The 19501-nt window shown below is 36.9% G+C and overlaps 1 protein-coding gene across 3 annotated transcripts in view; it reads right to left on the bottom strand.

Annotated features, from left to right (window-relative positions):
• NPAS3 (neuronal PAS domain protein 3) overlaps positions 1 to 19501 on the bottom strand; it is a 2415438-nt gene that overhangs the window by 714548 nt on the left and 1681389 nt on the right. For all 3 annotated transcript variants that reach the window (XM_044073889.1, XM_044073888.1, XM_044073890.1), the window contains exon 4: positions 6053 to 6142. In XM_044073889.1, coding sequence (XP_043929824.1) covers positions 6053 to 6142 — 90 coding nt within the window. The remainder of the gene's footprint in view (positions 1 to 6052; positions 6143 to 19501) is intronic.

The following is a 19501-nucleotide window of genomic DNA, read 5'->3' as shown; positions in this document are numbered from 1 at the left end:
ATGTCTAGCAACTTGTTAATGTTTTTAAAATGTGTTATCTGATCCTTGTTTAGTAAATTATCAGTATACTATTTAATAATGCCCTTAAAAGCGGTACCGTGACTATTGTGGTGCTAAAAACATAAATAGTGCTGCTGCATGCAGCAGGCATTAGGTCTCATTCTTAAAGAACTTTTGATAGCAGAAATAATTTGATCTCTGGTGTAAACCCATAAAAGTAAAAGAAAAAAATCCCCAGTGGTGGAGTTGGGTTGGTATACGGACTTTGGTTATTCATTCACTATAAATGAGTTAGGTATTCTGTATGCATAGGTAGTCACAGGCTTAAACCCACCGAAAAAATGTGACTAAAAGACAGGCTTGCATAAAGGAAAATAGTTGCTGTGTATACATATCAATTGGTTAATTATCACGTTATGAAATACAGCATACACCAGCATATTCACTGCAGCTTGAATGGGGTTTGAAAATCATATTTCAGCTTTAGAGTAATCTATTATACTAGTGAACAATGATTGTAATAACTTTGGTAAGGACTAAGGTCAAAGGTAAATAACATGTATAAACTGAGAAAACATTATTTAGCCTATCAGCAGTGCATTTTCTTTCATATACCTGTCACTAGAATGAATCAAATCATTGCATTCTCTGACAATAATGCTAATGCAAAGTTGGATTACAGTGCTGAGATGGTACCTATTTACTATCAGCATAAAGCAAACATCAAAAAATAGTCAGCACCCTGGGAGCATGAAGATTTATTTTAAAAAACAGACCTTTTTCAGCTTATAGCTTTCATCAGTGGTACATTACAAAAAACAGTGATAACCCTGCAATATATACTTAATCTCATTAAGTGCCTATGACATCATTTCCTGTCCAAGACAAAACCGGTCTAATACCAGATAATGAACAAAAAAGCAATACAAATCACAATAAATTCAATACAGATTTACGGTCTTGTTCTCTTCTTTAGTTTTTTTGTTTTATTCTTTTTGTTTTCTGTTTTTATTTTTTAAACTGTTGTACTCTTGGTACCAACCCAAGAGTACGAAATAATTCTAAATGGTATCCAACCCATGAAAAGAAAGGAAAGCACTACAATTTGTCATTTAATCCAGGTGGGAATAGACCCCCTAGTTTTACAATACATTTTCTTTCCTTCATGTTTAATATACTGTGCCACCCCGTTTTGAAAGATCTGTTGCCTGATATTTTGTCAATAACTGTAAAGGTACATTTTGCTGTGGGATGAATCAGTGAATGTCTGTAAAGGGCATTAGTAGCTCTAGCATTCCTAATATCCCCTAAATGTTCTGACATTCAGAATCTAAATTGTCTGGAAGTTTGGCCCACATAGAAGGCGTGACAGGTGCAAGTGGCCAAATATATAACCCAATCTGTTCCGCAATTAGCAAAACAGTTAATGTCCAGCATTTTTACTGGTGAAGGTTTTGGTTTTGAAAACATATTTTCAGAAAGTGCAATGTCCGCATGGGTAAGAACCAACCAATTTCTCCCCTGTTAATGTAGTTTGATAATAAATGGCATCCTGATGCATGACTTTTTTGTAATGAGAGAAGTGGGACCCTAAGGTTTTGCCCCGCCTGAAGAAAAATAGGCATTTGTCCCCCAAAAGGTCATCCAATTGTTCATTAGTCTTCAAAATATTCCAATGTTTGTCAATAACATCAGTAAGATATGCCTACCATACTTGCTAGCCTGCCTCTTCTTGACTATCAGCATAAAGGCCTAAAAGCTTAATGTCAAAGTTTTCAAAACTCACCACAGAAGAACCCGTTATCTTCAAACACTCTCACCACTAATTCATTTAACTGCCCAAGAATGAGGTTGCTTTGGTTACATACTCTCATTAGCCCCCATTGCTGTATATTTTTAAGTCATGTATTTAATCAGGTGTTAGGCGCTAAAGTCTGAATATGCATACATCTGGTAACATCTTCACTCTGCTCTGTAGATGGCTATTACCGTAATATCTAATGTGTATGTTTCAGAAGCATCATCATTCATTAAGGAAAATTCACATTTGTTGCATACCACTTTAATTTAATACTACATTAAAAAGCATTATTTTCTAGGGAGAAGAGTTCAGCAAGTTTCCATCCCAGCAGTATTACAGCACGGCTACTGAATGTAAGAGGTGCACACATTTTAAAGCCTATATTTGACCACTGAGTATTGCTTTCATACTGGCTGGAATGTCCATATAATAATTAATAATTAGAATAATAGTTGAAATCTGAATGGCATTACGACTCCATTTAATATCACTAAATAATGTTTTGCAAACATCCAGACAGCTAAGAGTTATTTCATCAAAGTTTATCATTTAATGTCACAGAGATAACCAGCATTAAAATGAGAGCCCTGATCTGTTTCTGGCTTGTGCTCCTAGCTCTAGTCATAATCCTTCTGAAAGTCTGTGTCACACCTTTACCAGACTTATGCTTTGAAAGACCCAATTTATCAACAAGATCAGCCTTCCATAAAGCATCAATATTGTTCAAAACCCTGTTTGCTAATAAAGCTTTTCCTTGTGGATTTGGGCATGGTGTAAAAAATCTTGCAAAGATAACATGCTGGTACTTGATAGGGGATAATGCATTTCCCACGTCTTGCCTCAGCATGCAGCCTCATAACACTTCCTAAATGTTTAGATATTGATGGGTCACGATATATTTTTCTTCAGATTCTTCTGCTCAACTTAAACTCTGTAAAAATATCAAATGCTGGCCTTTTTTCAACAGCATAACATTTTTATAATGACTTCTAAAGGAGGATGCAGATAACATATACATATATGTCATTTTTTCTGTGCAACACACCTAAATTTCGCAACAAAAAAGACAATCCTTGTTATGCTTGGATAACCTAAAATCATCTGTATAGTTCAGTACATGGATGACATATTTTTGTGTCTGCTCTTTGCAACTGCAACAACAAATATAAGCAGTTTATGTCAGAGTTACCTTTGTTTAGTTCTTCAGCTATTAAAGGCAGAGCACATTTTATACTTTCTAGCACCCTGCACCCCAGGACAATCCTAACACAATGGGTGCTGCTTTCACTATCATTAATCTTATTCTGTACACACTTTTTTGTCAGCCTGGGGTATTTTGCAGGGTTTATGGGGCATGCTCAGTAGTCAGAGTACCAGAGTACTCCTCATCAGTGCTGTCCACAATATAAAGGTGCATGTGATAGGGTGCTGGGCTTCCTTTCTAAACAACAATAACTCTGGAAATAAGGTGTTTTGGAACCCTTTGTTTAACTCATAAATGCAACTGTGCTGCATAATACAAACAAAATATTCAAATATTTAGTGAGCTATTAAATAGTATAAACATCCAAACTGCCTTGCATTGTGAACCTTTGGAAAAGATTTTTTTTATATCAGAGAACTTGCATATTTCAAATGTATAACAAAAACTACATCATTAATGAAGCAATATTAAATCATAATTCTGAAATAAGCAGTTCAAAGATATCTCTTCCTGTGTTTTTATTAGTATTATTTACTATCATTTATCACACTATTAACTTTAACCTTTCCTGATACATCTGTGCATTTTCAACTGTTGCTTCTCTTAAGAGATGAAGAGCTCCAATCCAATGTTTTACTCCCAGGAATTAGGTTAGTATTCTGTCCATACGATGCTGTATCTTCTATGGTATTAACTCCTGTTTCATTGGGAAGTAATAACTTGACCTTTTCTGGATAAAGAATATGAATTTTTAGGTTGGTATTTTTGTTGGCTTTTTATAATGGTCAGCAGACTTTTCTTCTTTCCATGTTTATTGTAAGAAAGTCATTATCTGACCTTGAAGACATTACTACCTATATTGGCAGAACCATTAGACTATGGAACTTTCAGGAAGAGTTGTTACTGAGATATACATTTTACACTTATGAACCTTGGTGGAACATTTGGCTTAGTAGAAGGCTTCACCAATGCTCTGTTTATTCCACAAGATAGTTCCTCTTGTACACTTAACACCTTTGGAAGCCATATGGCTAAAAAATGTATGTTACTACCATCTGTTTTTTCAGGGTCCTTATATAATTTCTTGTTTTTCTATTTCCTAAGTCCTTAAGTGTGTATAATAACAATGTCATCTGTTTTAAAAGGAATCATTGAACCCCTATTGTTGTATCATGGATTTCAGAAGCCCAATTTTTTTGTAGCAATTGTTCTATATAATGCCCACTTTAGTGAGGAACTAGTACATTTTCATAGATAAATCTAGTAAAGCAATAACCAGTCACTGTAAGTCTTTTTAAGAGATAAATACTGTTGGTAAAACCTCATTTTCTGCACTGACCCCCAAATTAGTTGCTTCAGCAAAGTTGAAAAAAATGTCAAAATGCTACACATCTTCCAGTTTTAGGAAAACTGAGTGTAATGGAATTTCCAAAATATTGTAGCATAGATATAATACAGATAGAGATAAACTGTCCTGTCAGATTTCAAAACCTATTGCAAAGCATCAGCCTAGAATAGTTATACAGCAGCCATTTTGGATGGAATCCTCTGTTTATGTGTAAATTATCAGTGAAACAGGTACTTTGTACACTTTTTAATTATTGTAACTTAAGCTACATGTCAGGACTCTATAAAGTCATATTAGAAAAATAAATAGCCCACCTACAATGAGGATTTGGGTAAAATGTACTTTTTGAAAGAGAATATCAACAGAAGGACAGCATCTAATGAACATCAATGTTATACTTGCTACTAGTATAGTATAACATGTTTCCTATTCTATGGCATCTAAAACTGTGGTAATGTCTTTTCTGTAATACTTCAGCAATATAGAATGGTTGATTTCTGTATACATATATATATATATATATATATATATATATACATATAGATAGATATATATACATATATATATATATATATATATATATATATATAGATATATATATATATATAGATATATATATATATACATATAGAGAGAGAGAGAGAGCATATGTGTATATCTGTGCATGTGTCTGTGTGTGTGTCTACAAACAGACAGACATATATGTAAATGTGTATAAAACGCACAAAGAAATGTACACATTTATCCAGGCCATTTAACAAATTAAAACTGAATTTTCAAAAGGAAAAAAATAAGTTTATTTAACATGTTGCCATGTATATGCAGTATCAAGCTATATCTATGAGGGAGGGTTGGCATAATGGTTTAGGTCATAGCCTTACAGATACAAAGTTCAGGGTTTAATTCTGATCTCTGGTTATAAGCTAGGCTTACAATAGTCTGCAGACATATAGCCTAATAGTTAACTATGAACCTAAATAACAATACATGTTGCTATAAATCTGAACCAGACAGTGTAACACACGAGAAAGCAAAATGTGTCATCTGCCCACCACCACTATTACATAGTCCACCACTGAAAACCCTTTACAATGTAGTTTTAACATGCAAACAGTCAGTAAGTTGCATTACAATCAACTGGATAAACAGGCAAGCCTGGAAAACCTTTGCACTATACACAATAACATTTATGTAAGTAATCTGCTGAGAAGGTGCCATGAGCAGTAACAAAATCCCATCTTATTATTATTTACATCAGAGCTGCAGATCACTGAAGGTCAAAATCAGGTCCCACTTACTATGTGACCTATGCAAACAGGAAATGCTATGCAGTTAAATTACACAGTTCAGCTGTGGGGTCAGAGTCTGGCTCCAATATGCTGTGCATACATGCATATAATGAACAGGCCGGGGAGATGCAAGTCATTAAATGAAGAGGAGCTTTACATTGCAGGTTGGGTCAGACATCTACACAGATCCTGCAGTGTGCTAAGAAGGCCAACATTATAAATCAATGATGAAACACTTTCTCTCCTGTTAGCCTCTCCCACTCATCAATTAAGTTATGGGAGTCTTTTGGTCATCAGTATCAAAGTTCTTTTAACTGTGTGTGTGTTTTTTTCAGGAAATATTATATGCATAAATACATATTTTAAATTACTTACATAATGTTCACTGAGATGCTGCAAAAAAACCTTACCTGTGACAAGCCAAGATATATAGACACAGTTTCAGAAATGTACAAAAATCTTCCTTCTTGGTTTAGTGCAAATACAAATCCATCAAGTGACTGCAGAGGGAAAGAAAATTAATGTTAGAAAAGCCATTACTGGAAGTCAAAAAATGAAATTAATGAATTCATCTGTAGTATAAGCAGTATTCAACCTAGCAGAAATTCTGATTGGAGAGCAAAAGCTATTACAGTATCACAAAACATACAGCTCAGATGCAGATTTTATACAGTTCACACATTGTTTAAAATTACATTGTTAAGTACAAAAGCATAACCATATAACAACGTATGAAAGAGGAAGCCTCAAACAATCCATTAAGAATAAGATGGAATATAAAGCATCATTTCTCTTTTCCTTCAATTTTTTTCAGCCCATAGAAATTCTATCAATTTTTATTTAATAAGCACATCTACACCATTATATAGCACATGTTTTCACAGAAATTTAATAGCAATATGCTACAAATGCTCATTACATCAAATGGACGGGTGTGCTTAAGGGATCATGAATCACACAGTTCATATAACAAGTATGAGCAGACACAGAAAGCAGTTTACTTAACTTACTTTCTCCATATTCTTGTTCCATGTTTTTCTTTTAAAATAAATGTTAGCTCTTATTTATATGTAGATCATGTCATTTTTAGACTACATTGGATAGTCATTTATTTAATGACAGATTAATTCTAGAAAGCTTTTCAGTTAAAAAAATCTCATGTCATTCAATGACTAAAAGCAGCACTTTATGTATATACGTTGGAAAGAAGCTGGCAAGTATATCTATATAAATATATATATATAAATATATATATATATATATATATATATATATATATATATATATATATATATACATATATATATATATATATATATTTATTTATTTATTTATTGCATTTGTTAACCGGGATAAGTCCACTGGGCCTAAAAGAGCCCATTTTCAGTGGAGGCCCAGGGAGAAAAGCTCCAACGAGATACAGAAAAAATATAAACATTAATTAATATAGAAGCAGAAACATTGTTACAGATAGTAAATATAGTAACATATACAGAATATATACATAAAAGCAGGAATCTAGTTTGTTTGATTATAGCAATATATACAAAAAATATACATTAAAGAAGAATTCAGAGAGATATAAACAGAGATCTGTATTATTGTACCAGTATCAACAAGTGAAGATAAAAATAAATATGGAGAAAATATCATATATATATATATATATATATATATATATATATATATATATATATATATATATGGGTCTTCTTCAGTAGTTTGAATTAACACATCAAATGTACAATATTGAGTTGAGAATGCCAAAAAGACATATAAATGAAAACGCAAAAGAGCGAAACTCAAAATTTTGTATATGATACAATATGTGAAGTACTACCTAGATGCTCTAAATTAAGTAAACTCTAATGTTTCATACTTTGTATCTACAGGAAACCACATCTTCACATACAGTATCTTACAGCAGCATATATTATTTCTGTAACCATGAATTTGCCTACTGTACACATATAAAAGAATGTCATGCTATATACTGTTTAGTATAATTATTACTAATAAGGTTTGCCTTTAATGTTTTCACAGGATAAGAGTGTTGGGCATGCTTGCATACACTCACCTGCAGTACTGATGATAGTTTGAGTTTCACTCTTTTGTGCTTTCGTTGATATGCCTTTTTGGCATTCTTGTCTCGATATTGTGCATTTCAATATTGTGTTAATACACACACACACACACACACACACACACACACACTCACACAAAGTACAAAGAAGTTACCCTGCTAGTATATATCAAACAGCTGCAGAGGAAGGAATGTGTGTGTTTGAGTGTGCATGTCTGTATGTGTATTTATGTGCATGTGTGTGCGTGTCTGTACACATGATGCCACTTTAATGTTTATTCCTGTTTATTCTGTACTACGTATCATGATGCCATGTCTTGGAGCTGTAATTATGAAAAAAGATGAATGCACGATCCATACCATAGTATTGGCAAACAATTCCCATTGCAGATATATGACAACATGGCATATTTACACCGTGTATCCTTTCCACTTAGTACACATTAATGCTACCACCACAAATAACACAACCGGAAAGCCAAGTATACTTGTTGAGTGTGACCTGCACCTATAATAAACTACCATAACTAGTGGTCAAAAGGCATATCTCTGTGGTCCTGGTTGTTTCTTCAGGGACGGTTACTTGTATCTGACAGATATCCATAACAGTTATAAATACCCTGTCTACTGTAATATGTGTCATTTAGGTCCTTCATTAGTTCGGCCCACTGTCAGTCCTGCATTTGTTCCTATTTCTGTTTGGAAGATCGAAGCTGTGGTCATAAGCTGACCTTGTCCTGGTTTACCTTACATCATTGGACAAAAGCTGCTGTACATGAAACGTAATGGCAAAGTAGACAGCAGTGTGACATATATACATTCCTCTTTGAAGTCTGAAGAAACATTTAGTTTTAAAGCGAAAGCACTGACTTTTGTTTTATTTGGGATAAAGTTCGTACCTTTACCCTAGTGTTACCTCTGGAGATTTTGCTACCTTATTTTCGAGTAGCTATGCTGTCAGTGGTTTAGTATCACAGCTCTGACACATTCTAATACTTTGTTACTGTTTGGGAAATGAGTCTCCTGCTACATCCTCTGTCAGAATGCATGCTGCTTATTACAACATGTTATACTGTCTACTTCTGTAGTATCACAGCTCTGACACATTCTAATACTTTGTTACTGTTTGGGAAATGAGTCTCCTGCTACATCCTCTGTCAGAATGCATGCTGCTTATTACAACATGTTATACTGTCTACTTCTGTAGTATCACAGCTCTGACACATTCTAATACTTTGTTACTGTTTGGGAAATGAGTCTCCTGCTACATCCTCTGTCAGAATGCATGCTGCTTATTACAACATGTTATACTGTCTACTTCTGTAGTATCACAGCTCTGACACATTCTAATACTTTGTTACTGTTTGGGAAATGAGTCTCCTGCTATGTCCTCTGTCAGAATGCATGCTGCTTATTACAACATGTTATATTGTCTACTTCTGTAGTATCACAGCTCTGACACATTCTAATACTTTGTTACTGTTTGGGAAATGAGTCTCCTGCTACATCCTCTGTCAGAATGCATGCTGCTTATTACAACATGTTATACTGTCTGCTTCTGTAGTATCACAGCTCTGACACATTCTAATACTTTGTTACTGTTTGGGAAATGAGTCTCCTGCTACGTCCTCTGTCAGAATGCATGCTGCTTATTACAACATGTTATACTGTCTACTTCTGGCATGCTTTGCACTCTGTATGAGGACTACACCATGATATCACCTGACAGTTATTCTGAATTTATTTAATTTATGTTAATCTGCTAAATGTGCTAACCCAAAAGATAGTTTGTAGTGGAATCATGGAGACAATACTTCCACAAACCTTGGGACATACACGTGAATTGGAGAAGTCAGTCCCTGATGTAGTCTAAAAAGCTACTATGTATGATTACATTTTGGATTATCATCCCCTATCACCTACACTGCAGGTGAGCCTGATCTGTGTCCTGTTCAGTCAGATGCAGGCAATTGTTAGGAAACATTGCCAGACTCCATAAAGCTCCCAAAGTGGCACATTGTGTCACAGAAGGCAAAAAGCATGACGGAAAATAAACATGACAACACACATAACATGAAAGGAAATACTACACTGTAGGCAAGACAAACTGACATAGATTGATGTCACAATATGTGACGCGAATGAATGAATGAGTCTAATGAAGTGCAAAACTCAGAAGATGGAATGATAGCAAATGGAAACACAAACACACTGTAGGGCCAAATACAGAGAGCAGGACTTCACCTGTTGGTAATACAGGCCACTAATATTTGTAGTAGGAGCTCTAAGGTTGACTATAGATTACTGTTCTGTCTACAAGGATAACTGCGATACAAAATATCAAGCGATCCATGCTCCAACTGACTAAGACGCACTAATTCTAACCCTAATCTTCTCTTTAATCTTAACCCTATGCCTGACCTTAGAAAAATCCATCCCAAAAAACTAGCACTATTCCAATGAAGTACTGTTTGAGTTAATGGATTGAAAGAGGAGAGGGCCTCTTTCACTTTGTTTAGTTTCAGTATTTGTGTGCTGTATTCAGTCTTTTGTGATTTGACCTTTTAGTACTCTGATTTTTTTTAGGACAAAATGTTCATGTAAACTCTAGAACTATCTCTCAGTCAAAAAATGGCACACCATTTCTCAAACTATCCCTCTGGCAAAACATGGTAATGCTGATTTGTAACCTTCTTAAACTTAAGCAAATTTCCCTATCTATCAGGGCACTAAATAATCCCCCTGCTAATCGCAAAAGCCTTCCAACAACTCAGAACATATTGTCATGGACAACAAGCAATGTAACTCAAGAAACTCTCATATTAGATGATATAAATGCAAATTGGTCCTCCACAGATTGATCATCCCCTAAATACTCAGTCACTCATTTGCTTTTACTCAACTCCTTCACATCCCAACTAGGTATAATAAGAGCATGGTAAAGGGTCTATACTGGACTGGATATTACCTACAAATCCAACAAAAATACTAACCAGGGTGATACATAACACTCTGAGTGACCATCCCGCAATATACACCATCATGCTTGGCTCAAACATCCTTAAATCTACAAACTACAATGTGATTAGAAACCTTCCTCTTATGCACTCTAAACCATATAAATGGAGATTTCTAAAGCTTCTTGCTTTTGAAGAAGCCATTAATACTTTCAATAACACATTTCTTAGCATTTTAAATGAATAAGCCCTGACTAGAAGTAAAAGAGTAAAAATAAACCCCACCCCCAGCTGACAACTGATACTAAACAGTCCATGAGAAAGATAGATAGTGTATAAGACCTTCCGGTATCCCAATAAAATAGAGTTCACTTCTGAATCCTATTACCAACTACACAATAAGACAAAAGCTTGTGTAATATCAAAAAGAAAAACAAATCCCAAAAAGTTTTGGTCATCCATAAACAAATGGTCTTAAGTCAGATAAGACTTCATGACCATAAACATTTCCTGTAAATCCTATTAACACCTTATTACGTCTTTTGCATCCCTTCTAAAACCTGACACCATAGCCACCACATCCATTTTCCCTAAAATATCAGTCATCTGACTTCCTTCTCCCTCAGACCTGACTTTTTGCAACCATTAAACATACTTATATAAACTTAAACCAATTTGTATTGCAGCTGTCAGTCTGCCTGCTGAATATGTCAGACTCTCAGCCAAAGTAGTACAGTTACCATTCAAAACATCCAAAACTCATGAAATCTAAATTCAAAGCATTGAGACCATAACATCAAAAACCCAAAACATCTAAAACCCATAAAATTGAAAACTCAGAACATTGAAACTTTGCATCACAGCATCAAACACTACAAATCACATGAAAATAACATTCCCTCCACCTATAACAATACCAAACTAACAAACACACTTTTTACTATGTTTCTGTAGGGGGTACACCCCCTTGCACCCCCCTTTTGTGGGGGAACTCTGCCCCCCACCCTCCCCCCGTCAATTAAATATACCAACTCTGAAATCACACTACAGTGGGAAAAAGTTAATTTCCTAACCCCACTATATCGCAATCACTATAAAGAATGTACACATAATGTCTATATCACTTACCTGTATGACCTAAAAACCACATACAGAGTGGTAAAATAAACACTATATAAATATTATAAATTCTTACACTATATAAATAATATTAGTCTTCTTTCGGCTTTTCCCGGTTAGGGGTCGCCACAGCGGAACTCCGGTCCGCTAATGATTGGCAGTAGATTTTTACGAGCTGGCTTGCTGGGCCTAATGCACAGCCTTCAATGAAGGAACGCCCATTTACGCATGTCGCCACACAGAAGACGCTCTAACTGAGAATCAAACGGGCAACGTCTAACTGTGAGGCGACAACGCTACTGCAGCACCACCACCGCCCTACACTATATAAATAATAACTTTATAAATAAAAACTGCAACATCTCATAGTGATACCACAAGAATAACAGATTAAACTATAACATTTACACATTTGATGATACACTATTCCCCTATTATACATTTTCGATGTTATGAAATTCAATGTTATGGGTTTTAGATGTTTTGGGTCTTCGATGTTATGGTCTCAATGTTTTGAATTTAGATGTTATGAGTTTTAGATGTTTTGAAGTGTAACCAAGTAGTACCATATCCTGCATTAGTCCTTATCAATAGATCCCTATAGCAATCATATGTCCTGCATATAAGGAAACAATTACATGTTCCATCTCTTCATAAAAGGCAGCAGCTCAACTGACTTCTCCAGCTACAGGCCTGTTGTTATATTAATTTTATACCATCTTCCTAATCCAGAACACTAAATAAATGTGTCCATCCCAACATCTCCAGTACCTTCTCAACAGCAGCCTACTATCACATCCAGAACACTAAATAAATGGGTCCATCCCAACTTCTCCAGTACCTTCTCAACAGCAGCCTACTATCACATCCAGAACACTAAAGAAATGTGTCCATCCCAACTTCTCCAGTACCTTCTCAACAGCAGCCTACTATCACATCTAGAACACTAAATAAATGTGTCCATCCCAACTTCTCCAGTACCTTCTCAACAGCATCCTACTATCACATCCAGAACACTAAATAAATGTGTCCATCCCAACTTCTCCAGTACCTTCTCAACAGCAGCCTACTATCACATCCAGAACACTAAATAAATGTGTCCATCCCAACTTCTCCAGTACCTTCTCAACAGCAGCCTACTATCACATCCAGAACACTAAATAAATGTGTCCATCCCAACTTCTACAGTACCTTCTCAACAGCAGCCTACTATCACATCCAGAACACTAAATAAATGTGTCCATTCCAACTTCTCCAGTACCTTTTCAACAGCAGCCTACTATCACATCCAGAACACTAAATAAATGCGTCCATCCCAACTTCTCCAGTACCTCCTCAACAGCAGCCTATTATCACATCCAGAACACTAAATAAATGTGTCCATCCCAACTTCTCCAGTACCTTCTCAACAGCAGCCTACTATCACATCCAGAACACTAAATAAATGTGTCCATCCCAACTTCTCCAGTACCTTCTCAACAGCAGCCTACTATCACATCCAGAACACTAAATAAATGTGTCAATCCCAACTTCTACAGTACCTTCTCAACAGCAGCCTACTATCACATCCAGAACACTAAATAAATGTGTCCATTCCAACTTCTCCAGTACCTTTTCAACAACAGCCTACTATCACATCCAGAACACTAAATAAATGTGTCCATCCCAACTTCTCCAGTACCTTCTCAACAGCAGCCTACTATCACATCCAGAACACTAAATAAATGTGTCCATCCCAACTTCTCCAGTACCTCCTCAACAGCAGCCTATTATCACATCCAGAACACTAAATAAATGTGTCCATCCCAACTTCTCCAGTACCTTCTCAACAGCAGCCTACTATCACATCCAGAACACTAAATAAATGTGTCCAATCCAACTTCTCAACAGCATCCTACTATCACATCCAGAACACTAAATAAATGTGTCCATCCCAACTTCTCCAGTACCTTCTCAACAGCAGCCTACTATCACATCCAGAACACTAAATAAATGTGTCCATCCCAACTTCTCCAGTACCTTCTCAACAGCAGCCTACTATCACATCCAGAACACTAAATAAATGTGTCCATCCCAACTTCTACAGTACCTTCTCAACAGCAGCCTACTATCACATCCAGAACACTAAATAAATGTGTCCATTCCAACTTCTCCAGTACCTTTTCAACAGCAGCTTACTATCACATCCAGAACACTAAATAAATGTGTCCATCCCAACTTCTCCAGTACCTCCTCAACAGCAGCCTATTATCACATCCAGAACACTAAATAAATGTGTCCATCCCAACTTCTCCAGTACCTTCTCAACAGCAGCCTACTATCACATCTAGAACACTAAATAAATGTGTCCATCCCAACTTCTCCAGTACCTTCTCAACAGCAGCCTACTATCACATCCAGAACGCTAAATAAATGTGTCGATCCCAACTTCTCCAGTACCTTCTCAACAGCAGCCTACTATCACATCCAGAGCACTAAATAAATGTGTCGATCCCAACTTCTCCAGTACCTTCTCAACAGCAGCCTACTATCACATCCAGAACACTAAATAAATGTGTCCATCCCAACTTCTCCAGTACCTTCTCAACAGCAGCCTACTATCACATCCAGAACACTAAATAAATGTGTCCATCCCAACTTCTCCAGTACCTTCTCAACAGCAGCCTACTATCACATCCAGAACACTAAATAAATGTGTCCATCCCAACTTCTCCAGTACCTTCTCAACAGCAGCCTACTACCACATCCAGAACACTAAAAAAAGTGTCCATCCCAACTTCTCCAGTACCTTCTCAACAGCAGCCTACTATCCACATCCAGAACACTAAATAAATGTGTCCATCCCAACTTCTCCAGTACCTTCTCAACAGCATCCTACTATCACATCCAGAACACTAAATAAATGTGTCCATCCCAACTTCTCCAGTACCTTCTCAACAGCAGCCTACTATCACATCCAGAACACTAAATAAATGTGTCCATCCCAACTTCTCCAGTACCTTCTCAACAGCAGCCTACTATCACATCCAGAACACTAAATAAATGTGTCCATCCCAACTTCTACAGTACCTTCTCAACAGCAGCCTACTATCACATCCAGAACACTAAATAAATGTGTCCATTCCAACTTCTCCAGTACCTTTTCAACAGCAGCCTACTATCACATCCAGAACACTAAATAAATGTGTCCATCCCAACTTCTCCAGTACCTTCTCAACAGCAGCCTACTATCACATCCAGAACACTAAATAAATGTGTCCATCCCAACTTCTCCAGTGCCTCCTCAACAGCAGCCTATTATCACATCCAGAACACTAAATAAATGTGTCCATCCCAACTTCTCCAGTACCTTCTCAACAGCAGCCTACTATCACATCCAGAACACTAAATAAATGTGTCCAATCCAACTTCTCAACAGCAGCCTACTATCACATCCAGAACACTAAATAAATGTGTCCATCCCAACTTCTCCAGTACCTTCTCAACAGCAGCCTACTATCACAATCACAGCATGGTTTTCACCCCAGTCATGCCACAGGTTCAACATTACTTGCAATTACTAACATTATTTACCAAAACAGACATGAAGGAAAGTTAGCTACCTCTATCTTTCTAGATGTCTATACAACCTCAGGCATCATCTCCCAACTCTGATCAAAGCTTTCTCACCTTGGCTTCTCTACCTACTCTCTCACCTAAATCTACAGCTATCTCAGTAATAGAGCTACGGTTGTCAAATGACAAAATGCTAAATAAAACTCTTTACCTGTAATTGTATAGTAAGGATCAGTCCAAGAGGCCCTACTATTAAATGCACTTATCAATAATATAAATCTAATGTGTAATGCCTCAACCTTCACATAATATGCAGACAATGTTATAATCATTTATTCTGCTTCCTCTGTCTAACAACTGCAAGGTAAAGCTTAAGAATCTGTCCCCTCTGTAGAGTTATAGGTTTATAGGTTCATAGGATCATAGGTTCATAGTTCTCTACAGGCTAACGACCACCTGGGTCTTTAAAAGGATAGCCGTGCAATCCATCCCAGTTGTGTCCCTTTGTATCGTGGCCATTTATTTGGGAGGAGATGTTAGGAAATTTCTAGAGGTTATGTGGGGGAGGGGTATGTTAGTTAGGGCATTACAGTCTGCCTCTGTCTATCAGGGATATGGGGCCTAGACCCAGGGTGAATTTCAATTTCTCAACTATTGGTCAAGGTTATGTTTAAATAGGGTAAATAATGGACTCTGCTTCACATGGATGAGCTTGTTCCAGCACATGGGAAACCTTTGAGGCACATATATGTGCCAATAACATGTATTATGTCAAAAGCAAAATTTAAATCCTTGGATCTAGTACTTCAGGTGTTGTTTGTTTTGCAGATGTGCCAAAAGTCCATCAGAGATGGATCCAAGTATGCCTTGTATGGTAGGTACAGTTCGCCTTTCAGTAACCTGGTAGCCTACAGGAGAAAGAATATAGAGATAGAGCTTTAAAGCAATCCATATAGGGTAATATGTTTATAGCCTGGATTTTCTTGGTAAGGAACATTTGTGGGCATTCCAGTTGTTACTTTGACTGGTCATGTACGTGCTAAAGGGAGTATTACACTCAATGATGGGTCTGATAAGGGCTGAATAAAGTGGCACTATGGCTTCCTTGGATATGGATGCCATATCCTTACTTAAGTTGGGTGACATGGAATGATTTTCTTACTAACTTGAACACAACTTGGTCAAAGACCAGATTACTGTTTACATATGTTCCCAGATCCCCGACTACCAGGTCAGCTCTTAGTGGTGTCTTATGGATTAATTAGCTTGGGTGGCACTTTTTCCAAAAGGCACTCTAATACATGTCTTGGCATTGAACTCTGGTCTGTGACTTCGAAAGCAGTCAACTGTCTGCATTAGACCCTCTTGTAAGATATTTGCATCATGTGGAATATATGACAGCTCCCTGTTTGCAGCCCTCTGTGAACTTAGCTAGCTACAGGCCTTTTACATTAGCCTTAACTTCTGTAGATGCCTAACAGGAGCCATCCCAGCACAGAGCCCTGACGCACCCTGCTGGTGACCAGTCTCTCACTGGAGGTGCTATTACAAATCCTAACTTCCTGCATCCTGTCTGTGAGTTGGCTGGTAATCCACTGGGTTATGCAGGGATTTATACACAGTTCTATAAGTTTGTCAACAATACCCGAGTAGGGTATTGTACTGAATGCCTTAGTCAGGTCTGGGTAGAATGTATGCATCATTTTCCCTTCATCCATTGCTTGGTGACATCAGAGAAGTCCACTAGGTTTGCTTACATACTACCCAGCCTTCTGTATGCTTCCCCCACTCCTACCAGCTTACACTCTATTCAAACCAAAGGGGGGGGGGGCTGCCCTGGCTTCAAAGTGTTAGGAGGTGTGATTGGCAGATACTGATGGTGGGGTAGCACACTACAGGCATTCAGAAAGGAATGCCAATACTGCATTTGTTGTCATGACTGAAGCTGAAGTTGAAGTGCTTTGTGGAAGGTATTTTAATTGTAGTAAGCCATGTGTTATATCTGTACCAAGTAGTTTGCTAGAGTCACAGAGAAAAGTTTTTTTGTTTTCTTTTTGTTTCTCAAAATTGAGAGGATTTTTTTTCTCAGTTGGAGGGAGTCACCAGATAAACTAGCTATACTTGTGAATAAAATGAAAACTTGACGAGTGTTATGACAACATTGACAGCACTGTAGCCCATCTACTCAACGTAAAATCCTTTAACAACCTGATAAGTGCCATCCTGGAGGAACTCTTCTACAATAGTACTCACCTACCAGAAGGCTCTTTTGTAGTGACAAATACCTTGCCTCCACACTCATATCTCTCACTTCGCATGTGATGTACAATACTCTAATTACATTCTTAAACTTTAGAATAAAGTACCTAACACTCAGAACTTCAAGTCTTACTTAAAATCTTTTCTCTTGACTTGTAGATATGCCTTTGCATCAACCATCCTGGTTAAATTTTCGTCTTCTCTTCTTACAATCTTGTTTCTCTTTTAGTTTCAGTACAATAAAAGCATGTATACAGTGTAAATAAAATGAATATTGAACCTTAGATTTGAATTCTTCACCATGAATTGGAGAATGTTCAGTGGCAGTTGACTCAGAGATTAAGGTTACAAGTTACAGTTACTGTCGTACAGGGTTTGATTCCCTGAAGTCCTTGTTTGCCTACTATGTGACCGTGAGCAACTTACTTAATCAGACACTGAACCTGGGTCACCCGTGAAAAGGGGGTCTATATTAGATCACCGAAATGGCTCATTATTGAATGCTGTAATGTCGAACTGCAAAACCCGAACCCTAACAATACTAAAACCTCAAAACAGCAAATTTTTTCCAAGGGAAAAAAATTTGCTGTTCCGAGAAACACACACACACATCACAAGCACACGAAAAAGCAGCAATCCACAAACACACACACACTTAAAAACAACATCTAACCCTGCACTACACTGCACATACACTACTATCTATCCACTTACCTTAACTGAGACCCTAACCCTAAGGTCCATCACTATCGCACACTCACCTCACCCATGCCCTAACCCTAACTCACCCAACCCGTGCCCTAACCCGAATGTCCGCACAATCACACACTTACCTTAACTCAACCCGTAACTTTCCACCGCATTGTTAAAAACAGCGAAGCCACAAGAACAGCCAACTGAATTCTTTCCCTAGGAAAGAATTCAGTTTTGTGCAGCTTCGCTGTTTTCAGCATTCGAGATATTGGGTTCGATATTAGATCATTCGAAATTCAGCCATTTTGATGATCTAATATAGACCCGTGAAAAGGGACTGTGTGTCCAGTGGCCTACCCTGGTTAACAGAGAGGATTATTATTTAATGTACAATGCAGTTTGCTTTACTGACACTTTTTTGTATTACTAATCTAGTTAGTGCTATCAGAATGTTCACTTTTACTAACTTGATCTATGCTAATGGATATTGTACTTTTAATGATATATGGACCTTTTCTCCCTCGGCATCCACTGAAAATAGATCTTCTAGGCTCAGTTGCACTTTCCCACTAAATAAAATCAGGTAAATAAATAAATAAGCAAGCAGCTTTAGGATTTTTTTTTTTTTTTTTTGCAATTTCGTTTTCACTTACACACTACATAGGATCGTCACTGCAGTTCTTTAGATTCTATGGTTATAGTGTGGGATTCTATGAGTTGTGCCGTGCGGTATTAATATGTACATTGCTCTACAGCGGTATTATTCATAGAGAGTAATATTTCATTGTTTTGTTTCCCAGGGTTGTGTTTAATTCATTGTCTTTGTTTATCCCTGTTGTTGGTGTTGATGCACTGACACAAGTACATTTTAAAAACAACTTAGAAAAACAGACATAAAATAGTCATAGTTTTTACAATCCAAGCATAGGAACTCAAAACAGATAGGTACAGGTCTTTTTTCTAACAGAAATAATAAATATTAAATAGAATTATCTAAACAAGTTACTATTCTACAAAAGGGCCTTACAGAAACAGATGCTTGGTGCCAGAGCCATAGGTTCAAGCTCAATGCCAAGAAATGTACAGTTATCCCCTTTGGGAAAAAACATGTACCCATGAATTACCACATAGGTTGCAGTACACTAAACACTGAAAGTGTGATAAGAGACATAGGGATACAGGTGGACAGTGGT

The sequence above is a fragment of the Protopterus annectens genome, chromosome 6.part0 (genome assembly GCF_019279795.1).
Source record: "Protopterus annectens isolate FY-2018-M chromosome 6.part0, PAN1.0, whole genome shotgun sequence".
Classification (NCBI taxonomy): Eukaryota; Metazoa; Chordata; order Ceratodontiformes; family Protopteridae; genus Protopterus; species Protopterus annectens.
This window is presented reverse-complemented; position numbering and strand designations above follow the sequence as displayed.